At 32.0% G+C, this 26222-nt stretch overlaps 1 protein-coding gene across 12 annotated transcripts in view; it reads left to right on the forward strand.

Annotated features, from left to right (window-relative positions):
• Positions 1-26222, forward strand: part of LOC117223279 (uncharacterized) — a 414979-nt gene that overhangs the window by 339512 nt on the left and 49245 nt on the right. For all 12 annotated transcript variants that reach the window (XM_076522321.1, XM_076522323.1, XM_076522317.1 and 9 more), the window contains one exon: positions 17034-17150. In XM_076522321.1, coding sequence (XP_076378436.1) covers positions 17034-17150 — 117 coding nt within the window. The remainder of the gene's footprint in view (positions 1-17033; positions 17151-26222) is intronic.

Genomic DNA, 26222 nt, shown 5'->3' on the forward strand with positions numbered 1-26222 from the left:
GTCGATTTTTATGAAATATTCAGGTTTAGATACAGTGATGTATCGAAGCAACTTTTATGTTCTTAGTGATATTTGAACGAAAACTGAACAAAACACCAGATTTGTATATTTTTATATTAATGATAATAGAAAATGGAATTATACAAATATAGTGATTGTTTTCATTTTTATTTAAACATCAGTAAAAATATAAAACTTTAGCCGAGAACACTCTGTATATTTCAGTACACTTAACAAAATACCATATTTGTATATTTGTATATTAGGAATAATAGAAAATAGAAATACACGAATATAATGGTTTGTTAAGTTTTCGTTTGGATATCAGTAACAATGTAAAAATGTAAAAAGTGAAAATTTAAATCGAAATTAAAACCACACGAACTTATGCACCGGCACAATATAATTATGTCGTCGATTTTTACGAAGTATTCAGGTTTAGATGCAGTGATGTATCGAAGCAACTTTTATGTTTTTAGTGATATTTGAACGAAAACTGAACAAAACGCCAGATTTGCATATTTTTATATTAATGATAATAGAAAATGGAATTATACAAATATAGTGTTTGTTTTCATTTTTATTTAAACATCAGTAAAAATGTAAAACTTTAGCCGGAAACACTCTGCATATTTCAATAAACTTAACAAAATACCATATTTGTATATTTCCACATTAGAAGTAATAGAAAATATAAATATACAAATATAATAGCGCGTTAAGTTTTCGTTTGGATATCGGTAACAATCGAAATTAAAATCGCACGAACTGATGGACCGACCTAATTAAGTTTTCTGGAGATAAATTAAGAGATTCGACAACGAGCAACAAAAAAATTTCCTCTATTTCGCTATCGATGCCCTCGGCTCCTCGAATACGATGGAAAGCGATTGGCTAGTCGTGATTTATTTCGAGTTCTAAAATCGATATCTGGTTTAATGTCATCTCCGGCAGTTACGCCGAGTTACCCAACGTTTGCCGTGGCTGAGCCCTTGAGACTCATTAGGAATACGACCGGTCCATGTCCGTTGACAGGCGAACTGGCTCCGATATTTCGGACCTAGCAGTCTCAGGACTCGGGGAGCGTGTCGTAACTGTGCCTAATAGCGAGCGAAAGTCCAAACTTGACTGAAATTTTAAGCAGGTTCGACTGGATCGGCATCGCCGAGTTTCGTGATACCGCGGAACCGAAAGAAATATTCAACGTTACGGGGACAAATCGTACAAGTTTTCGTTAACAGGACTCGTTCGATCCATCGAATGTCAAGGATATCGTTATAGCTAGATTTATATTATCCGTATCCGACCACGTAACGGGTCTCTATCGTCACAATGCTGGCGAACAAGCGAGCGAACGATCGCGCGTTCATATTCTACATTCGTCGAACGACGACGGCATTCGATCAGTCAGCCGACAGAAAGTGATTTGTAAACGCGCACACTGTAGAGCAGTGTTTCCCAACCATTTTTGGACCATGTCCCACCTCAACGCCTTTCGAATAACGAACACCATTTTTATTCGTAGAATTTATACGGTCAGATACGAATTAAATTTGACTCGAAAAAGTTGTTCGAGACGTTGTTCGGACAAGATTTTAGTCGAGAAATTGGTCGAATCGAATTTTATTCGAAAAATGCATTCGAAGGATATGTTTAAAATGTTAATCGGATGTCATTTTACTCAAAGAAGAATTATTCGTTATTAGAGAATCGGCAACTATAAAAACGAGCCATGAGGCTCGAATAAATCGTATCTCCTCTTTACAAATTGTCCATTTTTCTTTACAAGCTGAGGGACAATTGAAGAGAATTTACTGTATCTTTTTGATTTGTGCATTTATTCAGACCAAATGTTTTTCATTATTCAAAGGAGCTCAGAAAGTACAGTCGATTCTCTTATGACATCAAAGATACCTTTACTTAACAATTATATCAATACCAGACATGTTTGAAAATGTGTCTAGATATGGAAATGTGTAAATAACTAAACAAAATAAATGTTCTAATACGTTTTTTATTCATTACATATCATCAAAATTGTCTATTAATCAACTATAAGGTTCAGGTAAGTAAACTGTTAATTGAAAAGCATAACTATAAATCTATATGGGAAATGTCTATATAATATAATATATCTATATAAAAAACTGTATGTGTGGAAAGTTAAATAATTTCGTAATGAAACGTATTATAAATAAACTGTCGATTTGATAATTCTCTAAAGTATTAATTACATAAAAGTAAATAAGAAATGCAAACATATAGTATATGAGAAATTGTAAATAAACCGCTGATTCGATGATTCTGAAAAGTACTCATTGCGTAAACCTAAATAAGAAATATAAGCATGTAACGTATAAAAATTATGTATACAAGAATCAGAGAACAAGATGTATATAAGAATTATATATTATATTTGAGAATTCTACAAAGTATTAATTATACGAAACTATACACAAAATATAAGTCAAGGAAAAGTAGTGAAATATTAATGTAGTGTTTAATTAATTAGTGTTAATTAGTTAGTATTAATTAGTGTTTAATTAATATCGCCCATTAAATGAAAGTTTCATAATATTTCATAGTGCCACGGAGAAAAACAAACAAACTGCAATAATCTTTGATTTCAAGAGATATTATAGTAGTTCACTCATTTTTAGAGATTTTTAATTTGTTCATTTCATTTTAACAACTTCCATGTTGAAAACTGAACCAAGAAAAATTCTAGTGCACGAGAAATCTTTTTCCTTACATTTCTGTAGTTTTTGTAAAATCATAGCTTTAAATTCATAGTTTTCTTGTTAAATTCAACACTTTACAGTTCAAAAATACGTTAAAAATGATGTGTGTTATTTCATTACGCACTGTGTTAAGCTTGTTTAAATTATTAGTTTTTTCTATTGAAATTGTATTTAATGATCGTCGACGGATATATTAGTGTAAAGCAGACGACCGAGCGAAAGCTGCATTTAAGCCGACTAAAAATCCTTCGTTAATTCTCGCAAATTGCTCCCATTGTTCTTCATTGAATGGAGTCAAGGAATACAAGACATCGAATTAACGTCGTCTCTGAAAAATGCGAAATTGCAAACAATATGATTCTCTGTAAGGAAATTAATCACCGAAATATCTTTCCAATAATAATGCGAATAAGAGATCTGAAGAAATACACAATTTAATTGTTTTAATTTCTGAATATGATTGCAATTAATGGCTTAACTTGCACAGTTTAACGAACATTCAAATTATGGCTTCCACAAAAAATTGTTACAATCTAATTGATATTATGTACATGGAGTGGAACTTTGATAACTCGAATTACAATAACTCGAAAACCTCTATCAGAAAAAAGTTATCTTCATTCCATTTAGTTCAGCTGCAAGAACCTGTACAATTCGAAGCAATATTTTCTTTGATGATTCTGATTGGTGATGGAGAATTCTTGTAATAATCTATTAGGTATACATTTTAAATTTTACTTCTAAGTTAAAATAAAATTCTGTTCTCTTCTCATCAGTATTTAATATATAATATTTATTATATATTTATTATATATTATAATATTATATAATTATTGTTATATGTTATTATTATATTATTTATTATATAATATAATATATAATTATTATTATTTTATTATTATATTATTTATTATATATTATATAATATTTATTAATCATTCAAGTAAATATGTAGGCACAATAAGTGTAAATTTTCTGCTTCTCTTAAGAAATTATTACAATTGAGAAAGTTCTAATCGTTGTAATAGTAAGTGACATAACGGATGATGTAACATCGTGAAGAAAGTGATACGGCGAGAGTAACTCGAACCATTATCCCGAGTTAAATGTCGGTGTGAAAAGTATTCGTGCACTGAATTTCAGATTTTTAACGAATCGTCGATACTTGAACAGTTATAATTTCGTAAAAGGACAGAGTCATACCATAATAAATCTGTACTTACTTTGTATCGGTTCTCCCTAATATGGTATTGCAAATCATAGGAAACGGAAAACTGAAGGCATGAATTCACTCGACAATGTTAGAAATCGAAACGTCTCCAAAACATTTGACAAATTTTGTTCACGAATAAATCGATTACGGCTTTGAAGATTGGAGCTTCCCTTTTACAGTGACCTCTCAAAACTTGGTGTACGACTTTCTCTAGTCGTTTTGTGAAGCAGAAACGAGGAACAAGTTCGGTCGTCTAGAGCCCTTGTGAACCTTGCGTAGTGTAAAGTAGTCGGTACACCTTTCATTCGAAATTCAATAAAGTGACTGAGAAAAGTTGTACATCAAAGTGTAAAGAGTCATCGTGAGGGGGAGGCTTCAACACTGAAATTCATGCTACGATCAGTCGTGAAAAAAATTTTCGGACGTTTCAATCCGCAAAATTTTTCGGAAAGAGTACACACCCCTTCAAAAGTATTAGGACACTTACGGAAAATTAGATGAATATGAAAATCCGGTATGAAATTGTTACAATTTTTTACATTTACTTCAAAGTTAATTATATTAAACTGTAACAAGTATATAAATATATTTTAAATTGTAAATAAAAAAAGTCATTTGTAATTGAATTCTTTTGCATTCTAAACGTCCCACTGAAACGGAGTTTGTTTGCATATGTTAGAATAAACATGAATTTTGGAAGCAAGTAAACATTAGTGTTCTAATTTTCGTTCTAATTTCATTCTAATTTCCAAAATATTTCTGAGTACAGATTTAAAACTGGTATTATTTTATTATCGATATTTTGTTAGCAATTACCGAAATTAATATTCAATGCCACAATTGCTATGGTATCGAGGTCCAGAATAGTTACCAGTATGTTAATGACAATATATGTACTGTACGAGAGAAACACATTTCGATTTTTACATACCAATGATCATTAGACTGCGGATTTTATGCATTTATGGCAAAAATGAGTGGGTATAAGTTAAAACAGTGAAAATATTAAAAGAAACTAAGAATGTTGATATGTCACTTTGTACTTATTAAAATAATTAAAGGCAGAAGAAAATTGTGCTTCATTCCTATATCTTGCAATTTGTATTTTGTATAAAGATCCGCAGTTTAACCATCATTCATATTATGAATATTACACTTCCTTAATTTAATTTATTAATTTCTATTTGAATGAAATAACTTTCTTAATTTTAAGTACAGTAATTTCTCCCTAATTCGCGCTCAGATTGCGCACGATTATTCGACTCTTGCGTCTCGTATTTCTAGTTACCGATTGTCAACAACTATAAAAACGAGACGCAAGACTCGAAGAATCGTATCTCCTCTTCCAAAATTGTTCTTTTTTATGCGCAATTTGAGCGCGAATTAGGGAGAAATTACTGTATTCAGACATAAGGTTTCATAGTCGTATTTTTAAATCTATATTTTTCAAAGAATGTAAACAAAAAATATCGACTTTTTTAGTGGTTTACGCTAGAATACTCCTTTCAGTGTCTGGTTGAGAGGGAACGATCGTTCTGCAATGAAACAATTACATTAAAAGATTTCTCAAGGTCTTGTCAGTAACGCGAAGGATCCCTTCTTCCTGTTTCCAGACATCGAAATTCCATGCCACGCGACGCTTCGTCGGCACTTTCACTTTGTCATGCCAAAATAAAATCGCCATTTTCAAATGCCACGGAGAAAGGCGGCGCGCGTTTGTCCGTACAGTCGATTGGGAGCAATAAAAATTGAAAATGCAGAATCGTGTTGTTTTTGTTCGCGGATCTTAAGAACATAGTGACTGCGTTTACAAAAATAAACGGCTCGCCTTTAAAAAGTGACGTTCGATCTCTGTTATTTATAACGAAGCAAACGTGTCTATCGATCACAGCCATACGCGATTTTCTTCACGCTGCTACCACGAGAGATCGGGATCGACGAACTTCGACTCGATCGACGATCCCCGATCCGCAGAAATAAACGTTCGATAATTGCACATGAAACGGTGATCTTGTGCGGTTTGAATTTCAGAGCAATGTCACCGGTTCATATCAAGGGTAAAATAAGGTTTTTATTTCCATGCGATCGTTGCATCTTGCGAACGCGATGATGGAAGAAATTACAGTCGGTGTAAAAGGTATTCGTGCAAGATTTAAAATAAATCTTCACTCTTCTACAATTGGGCCAAGCGATCGAAATTTTTTTCGAATTTTTCGGACCGATTTCAATGACATTTCAGTATATTATAATTATATAATAATTATATATTTTATTAATATTTTATTAATTTTATATAATAATTATATAATATAAATATATATATATTTTATATAATTATATAATAATTCCTTTTTATATTATACTTAATATGCCTTCAGTATGACCCGAAAAATTCCTTTTTCGAAATGTTCGTATCCGGGTTCAGATAACAAAGTTGAAAAACGTAATTTTTTAATTCTTTTATTATCTCAACCAATTGCTACTTTTTAGCCGTAGCACAGTGGTCGATTTCCATACAAAAAGCGGAAAAAAAACATACAGTATTTACCGATTGTCAACAACGATAAAAACGAGCCGCATGGCTCGAATAATCGTACCTCCTCTTCTCAAATTGTTCATTTTTGTACGCAATCTCAGCACGAATTAGAGAGAAATTACTGTAACAACAAAAATTATATATTTAAGCCTCACTTTTTCATTTTATATTACTAATACATTAGGTCTTTGTTGACATAGAATAATGAAAACAAAATGCAGTGTTTTAAAAACAAATTTTTAAAAAATACAATTTTTGTTTTCAATTAACCCTTTGCACTCGAAACTATTTTAACTGTAAATATAAAATCCTTTTTCTAACTTATAGTATTTTTATTTTATACGATAAAATGCATTTTATGCATATGAAATTGACTGTTGCGACTCACGCAACAGTTACACTCTTAACAATTTCTTAAATCTAAACTTTGTTGATATATGTTGATATAAAACGTGATGTAACAAATTTTAGCGGTGCCTCTGAGTCACCACTCGAGTGCAAAGGGTTAAATTAAATTGAACATCCTCTCTATTTTCATGTTGCGAAGATCGTTCCGAAACCAGTAGTTCGATTGTTTCTTTGAGAAATGGTTTCGATTTCTTGATCGTTCTTTTCCTCATACTTGACATAAACGGATCGGATGTGAGCAAAAATCTACATATAATAAAAAAAGTAATTTATAATTATTCTCATTAGTCTCAATAGAACAGTTGAAATATTGATATTTTACTCAACCTATTCAAAAAATCTCGCGTAACTCGGTAACCAATATGTGTCACGTTTCGTGGCATGTGCCATTTTGGCATTATTATTAGATGATTTCTTCAATAGCAGCCAATTTTTATTTTGTTATTAATCTAAGGCATCACTCTTCAAAAGGCGATCAAAGCAAACGCTGAACTTCATCGAACTCACAATTGAAAAATGAAATGAGAATTCAACATATTCAATTGGATATAACTTAAAAAATGTAAAAGACAAAAAAAGTGTCTTGTATCATAATTTAAGTATATACATACTAAGTACATTAAATTTTGTAAAAATTATTTATTTTGAAAGGACAAAATAATTATAAACGATGATATAAATTTAGGATAATTTGGAAATGAGCTACTTTGAAGTCATGTAGCCGTGTACAAAATGAACGAACGAATAGTAAAAAAGATCAGAATAAATAATAAGCCACATGTTTCATTGACTACTAGTGAATAAATTATGCATTATGGGAAATCTAATTCCTCTAACATCCCCTAAAATAATTAGATCTATGGCTAAAAATGATATTAGATTAAAAAGTGTGATAAATAAGTAAGTGATAATTAATTTACACAGAGCTAATTATATTGAAGTCGAAACTTTTCATGAAGTAAAAATGAGCTTAAAACTTGATTTACGGTTTCGGAATATTAACACAATATCATAACGTAACACAACAAGGGCGTCTGCTTCCTTGCATTTACTACAGAGACAAATTTTTCCAGATTTGAAATTAAGAAATCTACTTTAATTCTATTCGATATAGCATAGTTGCTATATCGTATATTACACATTAATTTGAGCAAAGAAATGATTTCATTTAAAATTTCTATTTAACAAATATAGTATTTATACAGTTTGACTGCGTGAACTTAAATAATATTACTGTACATTGCGTTACATCTTCTTCTGGACGTTTTATTGCTCTTGTGGCCATAGAGTATATTTTTTAAGCAGTTCCTAGTCTAACATTTTATACTCATTCACTTTCCAACGATGAGTAATCGGCGGAATTTATAAGTAATGATATCATGTAGTGTTACCGCAGAATGATTTTTTAATTCTAAATTTATATGTTTCTATAGAGAACACATGATTATATACAAAGCTACTGTGTCACATTCGTGAAAAACATTACAAAGTTTGCAAATTCTCAAACATAATTTTGCTTTTGATTTTAGCTTGGAAATCAACATTTTTGCATGACTCTATGCCGACCATGGTTGAGTAAAAAAATTATCTCATCCAAATTCTTTCTTAAAAACACTAACACACAAATATTCGCAATACATACATATAATATTTTCCAATGTAATTAGTAGACTACGTATCTCTATGCATTTGTCGCATGTGCAGATATTTAACGTGCAAATTATCGAGGTTTCATAGCATTTCTATTTTTATTTTAACAATCAGGAATCTTTTAGTTGGCAAAGGAAACTTTGATCTAATTCAATTTTTTGTAAAGTAACATGCGAAAATGACAGTTCGCATAAAGATCCACAATCTAGTAATTAGTTTATGTTTAAATACGAGCAGCTTGAACTTAAACAAGCGACGGAATCCGCGTAGTATCGTAAACATATATTTAAATACAATATAAGGAAACTACAAATGATATAAACATAGGACATGGAACAATAAACATGTACAATTTATATCGACGATAACGGAATCCATAACAATAAATAATCAACGATAAGATAACAAAATTTACGATGTACCATTCATTGCAATATTCATTAACATACATATGCATATCGATTACGTAACATGCAAAGCGATTATACGATTACATATTTCAGTTAACAACAAGTAACCAACGTGCTATTATCACGAATTTAAATATCAATTTCTTTTCCTATATGAGCCGTTTATTTTGAAAGTGGCATAAGCCACTTTACCGTAATGAAAAGTGGTGATTTTTTAATGTTTATACGAAATTATTTATATATTATATATAATATAATATAATATAATATAATATAATATAATATAATATAATATAATATAATATATATATAATATAATATAATATAATATATATATATATATATATATATATATACATATATATATATCCTGAGATAACAAATACAAGTAAATCTTCTCGAAAGTTAGCATCCATATTTTTAAACGTATTAAAACGCAAACCCTTAAATATATCGACTTAAAAACAAAGTGACTTATGCCACTTTCAAAATAAACGGCACGTATAATAAGCGTATTTGTTTCCGCAGATACGGAGTACAACAGTTCGCATACAATATAGACTCAAAATCCTGTGCAAAAATTCCAACAGTCAGTGTAAATAGCCTACATGTCGGCTGAAGTTCTCGTCGATGCTCCTAGAATTTGTATTCGCAAGCTGACAGTAGTACTACGCCATTGCGGCTTCTAAAAACCGTTATACACAATCCTCGAGGCGCGAGAGAGAGCCGCCGACTTTTTTTTTGCCGTAATCCACGGGGACGGTTTTGTGTTTCTCGGAAAATGAAATGTGGCTTGAAATAAAAAGGTAAATCTCTCTCAGTCGGCGAGCGTGTCCCGGCGAATAAATCAACGAAATTAGAAAATAAAATTCTCCGTTGGACACATTTAGGGGAAAAAAAGAACGACAACCGTCAAACGGTGCAAAAAAAAAAGAAGAAAAAAGAAAGAAAAACAAGAGGCGAACGGAAAGAGAGAACGTCGAACAAAGCGGCCTCTATGGAGAGGTTAAATGCACTCACGCGCGAAAATTTATTTCTGGAAAGAAACGGGATACGCGCACGTGTAGACATATATCGATAAAATAACTTTTGCCCGAGGTAAGGAGAATGTCCTGTCGTTCGGAAGATATTCTTCTCCGCCCAATAACATTTTACTCGGCTCGGCTTAACGAAGCATTTTTCTCGGGACAAGCATGGAAATGACTGACTTCTCCGCTCGGCACTGTATTTACGATAACGCGCGACGAACGACGACGACACTGTTCCTCCGCTTCTGTTCCGCTCGGCTTTGCCATCTCCTTTCGCCACGAAAGGCCAACGGAGGATGGCGTCTGCACGCGTAAGTTCGCGCTAGACATCGGAATATACGCGCAAACGAAGAAACTGAGATCAGCACTCGCTGGAACTGTAACGATCGAATTCTACGAGATCGTGCTGCGTTGCGTTCCTCGATCCTCTACGATTCTCACAATCGATTAACGTACTTTCCTTTGTGCAGCGACTGACGCGGTGTTCTTTTTTTCGATTAATATTTTCTTCTCGAATCTTCACAGAGAAAGACTGCGCACAGTCGTGTCAATGTCCAACGCGTTTCCCAGAGTTGCCAGGAATGTTTGTTTTGGAAGCAAATAAAGCGGTTGCACTATCGGGTAGAAAAGCATCTACATGTATTCTGATCACGAGATGTAGTGGAAATAGATCCGCGTTGGTGTTTCGGTCAAATTATTCAGACATTAATTTGCAATTAAATCTCAGACTTTTTTTACGATTCTTAACAAATACCTAACTTAATAGATTACACGAAAGAAAAGTATCTTGGCACTTATCGAACATCTGTCTTCATAAAAATACGTACGTAATAAATAGAGTTGCACACGTTTATTTTACTGTTACCTTTATTGTGTTTTGCACTGTAATCTTTGTTTTCCTGTTCGTGTCATTATTGTTACATGCGAAGGATACTTACCACATTTTCTTCGCGATTATTACTTCATGATCTAGTCGAAAGTGAATATGTCTCTGTCGAAATCGAAAACTGAATTCTCTTCACACAGTTATGCTGTGACATATCTTGTTCGATGTCCTTGGTATTCGTATTAAATCGCAAACAACTTGGACTTTAACACTCGATCGATGGATCTTTCTGACAAAAATATAGCTGAGTCTCCTTAGGATCATTTACAATTTTATTTACCACTATTTTTCAATAGATTTATCAAGGTATTCGTTTTAGAGACATTGGTTTATTGGGTTGGCAAACAAAGTAATTGCCGATTTCAGTTATAGATGTTTCTCACTCCCATTTTTATTATTATGTTATTTTTTATTATCCATGAATGTTAGCAACTGGACAAATTGAATACAGCGGTCAAGGAAAAGCGACCAGAATTGGTTAGTCGTAAAGGTGTCATTTTCCACCAGGACAATGCTAGGCCGCACACATCTTTGTCCACTCGGCAAAAATTCATGGATATTGGTTGGGAATTGATGTTACACCCACCATATAGCCCTGATCTCGCGCCATCGGATTGCCACTTATTTCGATCCCTGGACAACTCCCTTCGTGGTAAAACTTTTAACGATGATGACGCTGTAAAATCTCACTTAACTCAGTTTTTGGCCGAAAAGGATCAGACTTTCTACGAGCGTGGAATTTTCAAGTTGTCAGAGAGACGGCAAAAGGTCATCGAACAAAATGGAAAATACATTACAGATTAAACTTCATTCCAAGTAAAAAAAAAATTTTTATTTCATTGAACAAATCGGCAATTACTTAGTTGCCAACCCAATAGTACTATACACGTTAAGTATGTAAAAATTGTGATTAGTTAGAATCGTGATATTTAAATAACAATTTTTAATCTCTGGGTGCAAATAGACCTGGACCGCGCCGTCAGAATGTTAACATTAAACCTGTCGAATTCTAAAAGTAACTAACGTATGTTACTCTATAACAATGAAAAGACCTTTTTCCATCAATCTGTTTCCATTTTCTATGAAAGCGTTTTTATAATTACAGTAACTTTGAAACAAAAAGTGTGAAACCGGTCATTTTGACTGGCTCGGTAGGTTTAGGGTTAAAGAGAGGTTCCCGAAAAGGTACAGGTGATTGCTAAACGTAGTTGGTTCTCGTAACGCCCTAAAAGTCAGATTAAATTCCTAATCGAGGAAAATTAAAACGAAAGTGGTTTCGGATTAAAGATAAGAGGTAAGGATGTATTTGAGGTGGCAGATGTATTTGATTTGCTGAAAATACACGAAACGATAATGAGTTCCGAGCCAACGTCTCGAACTGCAATGTAGCGTGTGCGCGCGTAGAACCATAGACAGAGAAGGAGAACGGGTGTAGAAGGGGCTCGGACTTCCCGTCTGTTCCTCCGCACGTTGTTAGTTCTGCGGTTCACGAACGAGCACATGTCGATTCTCCGCATCAGGGTCGCGATATTCGCTCGTTCGTCTTCTTCCTCCCGTCCGACACATTGCGGTTGCGTTCAGAAACGAACAGAACGCCAGCAAATGCGGGAAGGGACAACCGATCCCTTTTTTCGTAGATTCGCAGTATACCGTGCGGCACCGCGGCCGCAACTAAATACCGTACAGACGACAAAGGGAATCATGAAAAAAAAAGTATTTCTTAAGAGCTTGTCACGTGACCTTGACTGACGTCACCGAGGCCAATAGGAAACCTTCCAAACGGCGTTACAACCCGAGCTACCGGAGCAAGAGTTCGTGTGACGTCATCTGCGCAATAGGGCCACGCGCACCCTGTGTCCGACGACGTGACCGAGGTAGAATCAATTGTAATTTTGCAACGAAATATCCCTTCTGCTTGTACGGGGGCGATTCGGGCGAACACGTTCGTACGACCAGTGATTTTTCAGCGTGCGATCAGCGATCGAAACACGATGTGCAAGAGACATGGACTCGATCGGTTTGCGGTGAATTTTATACGTTTCGATTGCCAAATTATTTGTCGATAGTTAGACCGACGTTCTCGTTTCGTGTCTCTGCACGCGTACAGCTATCGAGCATCTACTAATTCCATCTTAGGGAACTGCATTGTCTATTAAGGAGACATTGACGGTTCCGAAAGCGACCGGGAAAGAATTTATCGCGTGCGACGTGCGCGATGGGTCGGGAGAGAAATATATACGCTTTAAAACGGAGACTAGCGGCAACGTCGCAAACCGTTTGTCGGACTCAGCCGCGTCGAGTCACCGACTTTTCGAGGCCACGGCGGCTAGTGTGCTCGTGCGCCCGTCCATCCGTCCGGCCGTCCGCCCGTGCGCTTCAATTCATTCCGATTACGAGCGCGATCTATCGGTGCCGGGAAATATCAGCTCAAGGACGGGCTTTCCCTGCGCGCGATTCTCACTCTGACACATTCGGAATCTCGGCCGGTAACGCAGAGATTTACTTTCCTCTTCTGTTCCACTTACACGGTTAACCTTGCGGCTTTGAATGCCAACATGAAGAGTTTACGCTTTTTCCCTTTCACATCCGCGTCAAATATATTCGTTAGCGATCGGAGAAAAATCGAGAAACCAATTTTTCTTTTCCACTGACGGATCGATGGGTCTACGAAAATCTTCATAGCGGAGATAATAGTAATGAATATAAAGATTTGAATTGTTCTAGGAATGAAATACCATTTTCTGTTTTTATTGAATTAATTGAGATCGAAATGAAGTAAAATAATTGGTCGATTCAATTACTTGAGTGTCTCAATATGTGTAGCTCTTGTCGCAGAACTTTAGTAAGGCAAATATATTATATTTTTAAACTTTCCGAAGTTGCAGAGCACAGAATTTAATGCACATGTGCATGTTTTGTTTTTAAAAATGGTATGAGGAAAATGGATTTTTTCGCCAACAAGTGTGACCTTCCGTACCGTGTAACTTTCACGAGAACATTGTTTTCGTGTTTCTATACGTTGTGATGTTGTTAATATTTTATCAATTGTTTATTTTTCTTGTTTTACGTCTTTAATGGAGATAATTACTATGATGAATTAAATATTGCACCATCTACTTTACTTTTAGTTATGTTTTATTTTAGTAATTGTTGAACGATTTTTAACTATTCTACTTACAGAAAGTTATTCTCGTTCTGAGATATGGCAAAAAGAATTTAACTGAATCTTACGCACTTGAATAGCAACTCTGAGGCGCTACTAAAAATTACCATACTAAATTCGATATAATTTTCCTACTTCTCACAGTTACCTACAGCTTAAAATATTCTCAAAACAAAAAGAAGTCACAATGTTTTTTTTAAAGCATGCTAGGACGAGCAACGAGTCAAGTTATAAATTAATTTATTACAGTTCTTCAAAAAGCAATCGTTTGTAAAGCAATGTATGCAATCGTTTCAGCGCTATTATTGTGTCAAAACGGTTGATAAACATGTGTTTGAATTTGTCTGATAGTACTGATGCAACGGTTCCTTGTATTCAATTATCTCTAAGGCGGTGGGGTGTGGATTATCAGCTGAAACAGTTGTCAGTGTTTACCAATCATTGCATTAGTATTAAGCAATTCATGTAATTAGCAAGGAAATTCGCTCTAAGCTGAAAAATTTTGTTAACAGTGAAATAATGGTTTTACTTGAAACTTTTATACATTTTTTAGTAATTTCAGTAATAAACTAAAATTTTAGGAATAAATTTAAATGCTTTTACACTTTAAAAATTTTAAAATAACAAAGTGTAGTAACGAGAAGACCTACTTTTTATATTATTTACGTGGCTATATATTATATTCAGATTATATTAACGCTACTCTAATTATATTACTTTTACTTATACTTATATTTCTACTTTTAATATTATATCCATATTATAAATAATGAAAAAATCATAGAAGCTTAGATTTTTTAAATACACAAACGGTTAACAAACTATTGAGAGAACACAATTATTTTTAATTTAGTATTATTAAATACTAAATTTAATATTTCCATTTTTTATTTGATTTTTCAGTTGCATTAACCCTTATTATAGTACACGGGAAAGTACGTTTACTAAGACCTTATCTAAATCCTATCCAAACCTAACCTATACTTCCACTTTACCATGATGTACTACCCTAATCTATCTGAAATCTGTCTGCGTTTTGTGATAACAGAACAACTTTGTTCAACTTGTAGGTGACATAAAAGTTGCATAAATTGAAAAAGAAGTAAGTCATAATAATGCAAAAGTTTAAGTTAGGTTTAGTTTTTCAGATGATCGCAAAAATGTTTTCGAAATAAAGGAAGCACGTCTTCGATTTGATGTAGCTTTAGATTATGTTTAATGTTTGTTTTAGGTTAACTCTTTGTAGAATTTAGGTTAAATGCTCTTTATCTAAAAATGATGGTAGATATTGTATACAAAGTAATACAAAACATAAAACGATAAACAAATAAACTGTTTATTAGTAACTTTTTTATAAAGAACAACTGCTATGTGAAATTTTCTTATTTTCTTTTTCTAAAAATTATTCTAATATATTTGAAAGCAATAAAAAGCTTGCAAATTTTTTAAATCTACGATTATTGAGATTCTATTGACATATTTATGGGGAATTTATTAAATCTACTTGTTACTTCGGACAAATAATCCAATAAAAATCGCCAAAAATCCGAATCAAGATATTATTGTTACTATTATAAAGTAATATAAAATAGGTGTATTTAGTTTTCCGTGAACCTTGTGTTAATATGTCTTAAAAAAAATAAAAATATTCTAAGTAAATTGTATTGAATGTAAATGAAATAGAAATCCTTTTCTTTTCTTAATAATTCTAATAATCTGAGAAGAATGTGTGAAAACAGTCCTAAACTTTCCTAATGTCTTTACAGTTTGGTAGTTGTCTTGGTGAATTTTCATCATAAATGCATAAAACCCGCAGTCTATTACTAACTGTTTAAGCAAAAGAGATCGTAAAATTTCAGTTACCTTACATGATATTATTTTCGTATATAAGAGTTCGTAAATATGAAATATTTATCATATTATAAAGAAACTTAGAAGTATGTGATCTTTTACAGAATTGCCTCAAATAAAATACGTATATACCAAGGCATCGATATTACATGCAATATGCAACACGATCCAATGGATATACAGAGAGTATCTTTAAACAGTCATTAAGATTTCACGAAAGAGTCTTAAATCGTATTTAATAAAAAAAAAAAATAACGTGATGTATAAGTAGAATTTATTTTGATGAGATGACTTCACATTGTTTAATATACACGCGAATAAGTTATTCTTTTTACAGTTTTTCGAATGGATAAGCATGGCACAAAGTGTTTGAAAAGAATGGAAGATATTATCGTTTTATAATTATATATGTCGTTTTTATAATTTTTTGTAAAACAAATATTCAAGTTGATCGAAAATGCTGAAAAATATATTAATAGACTGGTATGATCTCAAATGGTTTGAAGCAATTATTATTATAAAATTATTATTACAGAATTGTTTATGTTTAATAAAACTTTCGTGACAGTCCCGTTTCAGCAGAACATAAAAAATTGTAGCGGTAAAGATTTCATTATCCCTGCAGTTTATGCTTGAATTAAAATGAACCATGTGCAGAGTCACAAACTCATCATTAAAAGATTCTTAAATCCAATTATATGTATAATTGTGTGTCTAATGGTATAGTATATATAATATGTATAATTATGTCTAATTGTATAGTATATATAATATGTATAATTGGGTACTATGTATAATTATATGTATAATTGTATAATATGGATAATTGTGTGTATAATTGTGCACTATGTATTATTATATGTATAATTATACAATATGTATTATTATATACATGTAATTATACCATATGTATAATTATATGTATAATTTTGTAATAATAATTAATATAATTCAGGAATAATAAATAATTATCGCCAAAGATATTTTCTAATGAATATAGTGTCAAGTCGAAAATAAAAGTTGCAAGAAGTATATCGTTCAGTACAAAAAGCTTTTGCAACAGAGGCAGTCGACCACTGTCAACAATAGTTTAATTTTTAAGTAAGAACGTTACTGAAAATTTGATTTTTTTCTTTTTCCTTCACAGATTCGGCACATTAGGCAACAGGAAGGCTCGAACAGTCATGCCGTTCAACAGGGGGAAGTGTCTTCATCGAATCGTAACATACTGTCCAACGATCAAGTTGGCTCTATTGTACTTGAGGTACGCATTCACATTTTCCTTGGAAAAAACCAAACACAACTCTGTCTGCTAAAATCGTTGACACCGTATCGGTAATCTGTGCGATTAAAATACGTCTATGTATATTAAATGGTAGCTATGTAAGTCTACGTCGGCATTGAACAGCATTAAAACTTACCACCTCTAATATTTTCCCAACCATAGGTACATAACAATTAGAGAAAAGCTAGCCAGGTAAGAATAACTCGGTAGAGAGGTAGCCATTGTATAGTGATAACAATTTTGTTCCAGATAGAGTAGCTTCGAACGCTTGGTTCGACACACCTTCGTTCCTTAAGTGGAATATCATATCTCTGTTGAGACGAGTTTAAAAGATTGTTATTATTATATGATAGTATTCTTTTTATCCTGCAACTCTTACTCAATAATTTACACTTTAACCCTCGGACGACGGAGCATTCTTGCAACAGTACAATTGACAGTACTAACGACAGTCCGTCAACTTTATTCATCATGTTTTCATAACGCGGAACGTTTTTCTACCGTAGACCAGAATTGGGCAAAAAGTAATCCGATTAATGATTAACGATTGCAACTCGTTAGTTGTTCTAACTAATTTATGATATTTGGACAAAAAGTAATCTGGTTAATGATTAACGATTTATAACAATTTATAATAACTAGACTGCGGATCTCTATGCAAGATAAAAATTGTTACCGTTAATTGCAAGAAATGGATCGATTCATATCTTCCTTTAATAACTTTAATAAATTGCAAAGACTGGAATCAGAGCTGGGTAATATTTATAGAGGAAACATTTGAAATACCATTTTATATAATGGATTCTTCATAATTCATTTTCAATCTACAGTAAATTCTGAAAATGATTAACGTAATGCAAAAAATAGATAACGTAAGAGAAATCATAATATTTGCAAATGAAATTTATTATCCTTTTATATTCAGCTATTCGCATGCACGTTTATAATGCAGAGGAAAAGTACTTCGTTCATTTTAGATTACTAAAATAGTTTAACACTATGATCTAGTGAATTAAAAATATTTTATTCGATGATACGAAATTAAATAAATAAAATATTTCGAATTGTGGCACAAATATCTTCGGTGTCTTTCAAATAAAACACTATTTGAAATATTATTTCCCTTTTAAAAATACATTTTCTGAAACAAATAACATATTTTATTTTCAAAAATACGTGCATAATCTAAAATAAAATATTTATTTACCATTTGTCATTTAAAATACTATTTTAACCAGCTCTGAATGGAATAGTATTTCTAAATTCTTGTAAAGTTTGTTATAAGTGCATAAAAATCCGCAGTCTAATAGTAACTAAAAAATTATAATTGTTTAATTATTAATCAGATTACTTTTTGCCCAACACTCTTGTAGACCTATTAGCTTTTCTGTTGTTCCTATCGTAACAGCTGTTTATTTTACATGATTTTCAAGAATTCAGTAATTGGGTTAAATTCTCTGGGTTAGAATGACCCGGTCATCGTAGTCCGAGAGTTAAATGTTATAGGTTGGAAAATATTTCAAGTGGTAATGTTGTTTGGTTTACTTTGTACACGTATATCAATGGGAATGATTTTTCTTCACGCTTTAACTGCCACGTCACCCTTATGTGAGTGGCGAAATTATTTGCTCAGACTTGAAAATTAATTGTTACACTAATCTATTATATCTTCTTAATTCTATTCGGAGTCGCAAAACATAAGAATATTGACGTCAAATTAATTGACGTCGTACATCTTTACTTCTCGATAGTAATTAGATTCAATGAAGTACTTTAATTGTGCGAAATTTTTAAGTTTGTTGGCGCGACAGTCAAAGCGTTAAGGGGATGTTCTAGTGTAAATTATGTTTGTGTTCAACTTTCTTTGGAACTTTTTTGCGAAGTAACTATAACACTTCTCGCAGTCACATTTACAAAGTTTATACATGCATGTTTCAATAATATTTACAAACTTTTTAGGGTAAAAGAAGTTAAAATTAATGGTATTGACTTACTATGAAACTTAGTCGAATTTCAGAAAGATCGTCCCATAGTGACCATGATTGCTGCTATTTTGTTTATCTGAAATGAAAGAAAACATACAAGATTCTCAATGAGTATTAGTTTGACTACAACGGGTACTAGAACGAAAGAAAAAGTCAATTATTAAAAAAAATGGTGTCATTTCGAAATTTGATTATCGATTTTTCCTACTACTTTTTCAATATTGGGACCCTAAAATCATGTAAAAAATACAAATTTTGGGTTGGTTCTAATACGAGTTGTAGGCATAAGTATACTGAATATGCGCCTAAATTTTGTGATATCGTGGCCACCGTTTTGAAAAACATAGATTCGAGAAAAACACGTTTAAAGTTTTTATGTTCCATTTATACTAGTGTTTAATATTTTTGATTTACCAATACTGATTATTGATATTACGAGTATCATACTTTGTTAATTTAATAACTTTGTTAATTTTAAGAATTTGGACCATATTGTCTTGTGGCCATATTTTTGAATTATTCTTCAAGAAAGTGGAAAAAAGTGATGTTCTCATAAGTTCACACTAGAATACCCTCTTTAAATCTCCACTTTTAAATAGAAACAATAATCACGAAACAGCGGATCATTTGATAAATATACGCATAGCGAGCACAGAATCCATTCGGAGTTTTATGACAGCTATTCCATACTTTATCGGCACACTATCTTTGGCTCCCTGCAGAAATATAACTGAGATTCGGCGTGTTCGATAAACATATTCTTTTATTTATTATTTATTTATTTGTTTACTTAATGTCGCATCTGCTTAGCAGCAATTAGCGACCACTTGTGGAATTACAATTGTAGAGTTACATGGATTTACATATGTATATCCTTCTTAACAAGTTAGCTGTCTTTCATGAGTATACTTGCCATGAAGAATTGGCGACATTAAATGATTAAAATTATTGCACAAAAAATAAAATGCCTAAATTGCTCCTATTTTTTGCGACAGGTGCAACAAATTTTCATTTCGCACGAAGATCCACAGTCCAATTATTACCTCAGCTTTTTAGTTAACACATTTCTTATCCAAAACGCTTTATTTCTGATTATATTCGACCGTTCCAGATCTTTTGGGGTTCAAAGGTTATACTAACCAATTTAAAGGTTATTATAACCAATTACCATGATTATCCGAAATTCCGACACTTTCATTTATTTTAATGATAGTCATAATAATATGGCAAAGAATTATAAACAACAAAATTTTATATAATACAACACTTGATATTATTTTCATAGAATAAAACTATTCAAATACTCCATTAGTTTACTGCAAATTCTAAAAATAATTATTAAAACATATTAGTCGTGTATTTTCTGCGAACGGTACCTTTCGCTTGCTGATATGGTTAAGAAATTGAATCAATGTAAATGGCTATAATTTGAAATAGTTAGCTTTCAGTCGACTAAAATAGTGTTTTTATATTATATGAATCATTAGATTTTATAATGAAAGTATAAACATTATTTTTAGCAGTTTTAGAATAAATAGAGCAATCTATAACTGGTACACGTTTGTGAACTCTTATCCTATTATCGACATTTCGTAATTAATGTGTATAACCTACAAAGTAGAAGTATTGACTGTATTTATACCCTATGTTTAATACAATTTATATATATAGTCCTCACACGACAAGAAGGCACCTTTATGTTTACATTCCTCCTCTTACTAGCTGCCCCACTGCCGCAGCTAACGGTCGTTATTGGTCGAAAACGGTGACGTAATAAGTGGGGGAATGTAAACACAAAGCTGCCTTCTTGTCGCGTGAAGACTATATTTTAATAGTTTAGTTTCAATTGGATAAGTTATCAGAAATTTAATTTAGTATAAATATATTCAGAAATGCATGAAAAACGAATTGGAAATATTTGAGACTTATCGGTATTTGGATCACGATAACTGGTACAACTAGCTTTTTGAAGCCTTGGTAATTGGAACATTGGAACATTACTTTTATTCTTCATTAATTTCATATCAAATTAAAGCCTTGAATATTCCGAAAATTTGTAGTTGCTTAACTTGAGAACTAAATAATACGACGAAACAAACGAACGAAACAATACTATTCGATCGGTGCATATGTAAGATTATTTTGCCGGCGTAATAATTTACGTACGAGATTTTGAAGAAGTTATATCTTCTTTGAGAAAACAACATTCCATATTCATTAATGTAATAATCGATTCCACAATGTATGTATATTCATACTTATTCTACGTTATGAAAATTTTATTTAACGTTACGTTAAGGACAAGGCATGCACATATTTAATCAGATAAACATTTCACGAGAAAGTATATTCAGCTTACATAAACATGAGGGGACAACACTGGCTCTGAATGGAACTTGTTATTCGCTGTGCGGTCCACTGATAGATGATCCGCCGTTCAGGGGTTAAAGTATTGTAGTTTTTCAGTGTTTTAGAAAGACGAACACAAAATTGTATTAGGTTGGCCAGAATGTTCGTACGGCTTTTAATAAGCGCATACATAGCTTTCTTTTTATATAAAGAAATGTTTTTACTCGTTTATCTATTGTCGTTGTTAACACATTGTTAACCGGAAATTTTGCAACGTCTGAGCCAAAAAACACGAGTTAGCTCGTGACCGATTAATAATGTGTTAAATATGAGCCGTTTATTTTGAAAGTGGCATAAGTCACTTTGTTTTTAAGTCGGTCACTTTGTTTTGAAGTCGATATATTTAAGGGTTTGCGTTTTAACACGTTTAAAAATATGGATGCTAACTTTCGAGAAGATTTACTTGTATTTGTTATCTCAGGATACTGATATTTTTCTCAGTATAAATAATTTCGCATAAACATTAAAAAATCACCACTTTTCATTACGGTAAATGGCTCAATAAAACCTTTTTACTTACGGCTCATGTAACCTTTTCCTATCTTTTACATAAAGGTTTATAAAAATCCTGTGCTTTCACGAAACGGAAAGCACGACCTTAAGCGGGTGTCATCCTGTTTTCGATGTGGTTTCTGATGGTTTGTTGTTCTGCCGCTATCACCTTCCGCGTCGAATATTATCGTAGACCATCCACTTTTTATCACTCGTTGCCATCGGTTTTCAAATTGGATCTCATTCTTCACGTTTCTTGAGAAAATCACAAATGGAGATTCGTTCGATGAGATTTGCTTCGCTTAAATGTTGCGGAATCCAAAACCGAGTTGATGCAAATGATTTTCTACCGTTGTCTTTGTTATTTAAAGTTATCGTACGAGTTCTCGCGTCGGGTAACGAGCATTGTTACCAATTAGACATTTTATTTGGTTCTTTGTCAATCTTTCGTGGCCTCGGAACGAATCGTATTTTATTTTTTCAAATAAAATACGATAATGCGCCGAAAATGTTCCATGTTTCAATTTCCGTTATACTTGCCAACCGAACTATATTATCAAAATTCTTGAATATAATTCGAACTCGTCTAAAACAAACTGCTATTTGTTTTAGACGAAGAAACTGTGGTTAAGTTGCATTTGGAACGCCCAACATCAAGAATCGTAATTTCTGGCCAACTTAACACATTCAGAAAAGGTTCTGAAATTGCATTTTGTTATAAATAGACAGCGGTTTTGTATGCGAAATAATAATTGTCTATATCGATTGCATGAAATAGAAGCTGAAGTTCGTTCTTTCTTCGATCATTTTAATAGATTAAAAACGACGCATTGATATTTGAAAATTCTTTTAATATTTCTACTATTTCAAATTGCAACTACCCTTTGCTATAAACTACTAAACTTGGCAACTAACTTTTGCTATAAATGCATCAAATCCGCAGTTTAGTTGTAATCAAGTATGGTAGATGTATGAATGATTTCTTAGCGTTTGAGCTTTAACCTTATATTGCATGAATTTTTATGGCAAGTTAAACGAAATATATTTGGCTGTTTACTGCATTTCGATAATAACGTGTAAAGAAAATTAACCAATCAAGTAAAAAGAACAATGTTATTTAACGATTTTTATGTCTGTTCCCATATGGGAATCTCGTACGCATACAAGTACAAAAAAATATTGTAAGTTTTTATTTCGTATGAAGATCATGAAAACAATTTTATTGAACAATTACTGGCAACTATCGGTGCTGGTCATAAGTACAATGTTCTCGTATGGAACCAGCATACTTGCAATTTTCAATTTTTCTGAGTTCTTTAAGCTATGGAACATTTAAAATTAAGTTCGCAATCGGGAACGGTGTGCAATAAAGGGTTAAATCTAGAAATTTTAACACTCGGACGATGGACCATTTTTACAAGTGTACAATTGACGATGCCTTATGATAAATTTTCAGCTTTGTTCACGAATTTTTCAAAATATATTTCTAAAGATACTTGGTATAGACTTATTAGTCTTTCCATTGTTCCTGCCGTATAACAGCCACTTTTTTAATTCTTTGCACACGGAGAATTTTCTTGGATCACCTACCAAAAAGACGAACGAATTTACTGACAATATAGTAAGTAACGCTTTAAAGAAAATATGAGATGATAGAACGCAGAAAATGATTCGATTTCAATTAATATAATATATAAACATATTGAATTTAATTTTAAATGCAATTTTAATATTATTTTCTAATTAAATATCCTATTTTATGTATGGCATTCAAATACTCTAAAGTTAAGCCGGTCTTAAATATAAACTTTATACTTTATACAATTAGTTCACAAATAATAATTAATAAAATATGAAAATAATTGCAAAAAAAATTCGTAATATAATAATTAAAATTAATAAAAATAATAACAAAATAAAAGTTGATATTAAAGATATATTATCTTATAAATTAAGAATAGATAAAATTGGAATACAGTAATGATATGATAACATAAAAAGTTATAGAAAAAGAAATGAGAAGATTTTGCACGATCTCATTTTTTTAATTGAAAATAAAAAGCAATTAAAAATTAAAAAGAAAATTACTACAAATAATATTTAAAAAATAAGATGTTATAATTTATATATACATATATTAAATGTTTTATTTGATAATTAAATGTAATTTATTATACTATATATATTCGTGAATAAATTATAATATAAAGAATTAATTTAATAATATCAACAAAATGACAGCATCAAGTTGCTGTTTCAAAATGAAAATGATGTAATGCCGAGAATTGAGATATTATTATACGAATAAAACATGTTGTTATAAACAGTTTAAATAAAATTTGATAAAGGACTGTATTGATACAGATTTTGTGAAAAAATACAGTTACTTTTGACAGCATAATAACCATAACTAACTATAATAACCATAAGCATAACTAGCAGTTTCACGTGTCCTGAGAGTGAACATCCGAGTGCAAAGAGTTAATTTATTCGTCGGAAATTGCGTACATGACGACGATTTAAATATACCGGGTCAACATGTCCCGGTGGCCGCAGTCCGAGAGTTAAATATTTTGTATTTATTTTTCTCCTAGTTTTATTTTATATTCTCCAGGACAAGAATTTCATTCTTAGCACCCCCAAATTTGTCAGTACCTATTTTAATTGGTCTAAATTTTGACAAAGAATATTAGTTGCTTTTTGTTGTAAAATTCAGTCGCTGACCGATGAATATAATAAATTTTTCCTAATTGACGCTCAGTTTGAAAACAGAAACAATTTTAGGAAGAGGAGGTACGATTCTTCGAGCCTTGCGGCTCGGTAACTATAAAATGTGTGTATAAATAATATAATCATATCTCTCCTTCCTAAATTGTCGATTTTTGTGTACAAGCTGAAGGATAATTGGAGAGAATTTACTGTAATCCTCGTCTTTGGATCGAGCACAAACGAATGTCAAAGCAATACAAGCGAGTAGAAGAATGGATTGCACGGTGTAAGAAATGTGCTGTAAATAATCGATTCTCCTTTAAATAGAAATTGTACTAGGTCAAGTAAAGTAGTCTGAACGCGTGAAATTACGCATTGAAAAGGTAATGCAGAGCGATGGATAGTGGTTAATTCGGTGTGCGATTGTAAATTTATTCAACGTTCCGGCTACGGATGTGAAACTCCATCTGTGAAACGTGATTGGTTTGCGATAGAATATGAAAATATGGTTTTTGATGATTCCATGAATTTTATAATCTACACGTGATTACAATGGATGTGCCAATAAGCAATACACTGATTGCTTTTAATTAATTAATAATATCAATTCCAAACACTGTTTTGTCTCTTTATTCTAGAAAATGGTATCGTCAAATATTAACCCGTTTCACTCGAATGGCGGCGACTCTGAGGCGCGGCTAAAAATTGCTATACCACGTTTCAATACGATATTGACAGTATCAAATTTGTTTATATTTTGGGAAAGCTGTTAAAAGTGCAAATACACTGCAATAAGATCATATACATATGTATATAAGATGCAATAAATTGCATAAAATGAAAATGCTATAACTCAGTAAACATGTTTTCTTGAAATCAAAATAACTTCGAGTGCGAAGGGTTACTGTAGTAACACAAGCTCTTAGTTTTGAAACAAATACACGTCAACGTTTAGCAAATGTAATTAATTATTTACTAGCGTACTCAACATATATTTAATATTTCCTTGAGATCTAGTTGAAGTCGTTAAAGTAAACGTTAAAAACGAACTCTGATATTCTGAGAACGTTACAAAATTAATTTCTCTTTGATAAACGTTTTAGTTATTAAGTTGTTGCATACAGTGTTGCAAAATTATATAATTTTAGAAGCAAATTTTGTCAGAGAAGATCGTCAACTAATTATTTAGTGAGAATAAACAAATCGCAGTTGTGTTTTTATAAATTTCAAATTTTATTAGGAGAAATAACGAAATTCGCCACATTTCGAGACGAATGTTCTTTCTTTTCTATTTTTAACAGTCCGTAAAATCTTATTTTTCATTTGTATGTCTGGCATCGGTTGTCACGCGTTTGTAATTATATTTACTATGTTTCTGAAAAGTTTGCAGTACCGTTCTGTCACTAAACAATCAAACAAAAAAACTATTCTGTCATTATACAATTGAAATTTACCA

This window comes from Megalopta genalis, chromosome 5, assembly GCF_051020955.1.
Source record: "Megalopta genalis isolate 19385.01 chromosome 5, iyMegGena1_principal, whole genome shotgun sequence".
In the NCBI taxonomy this organism is placed as follows: domain Eukaryota; kingdom Metazoa; phylum Arthropoda; class Insecta; order Hymenoptera; family Halictidae; genus Megalopta; species Megalopta genalis.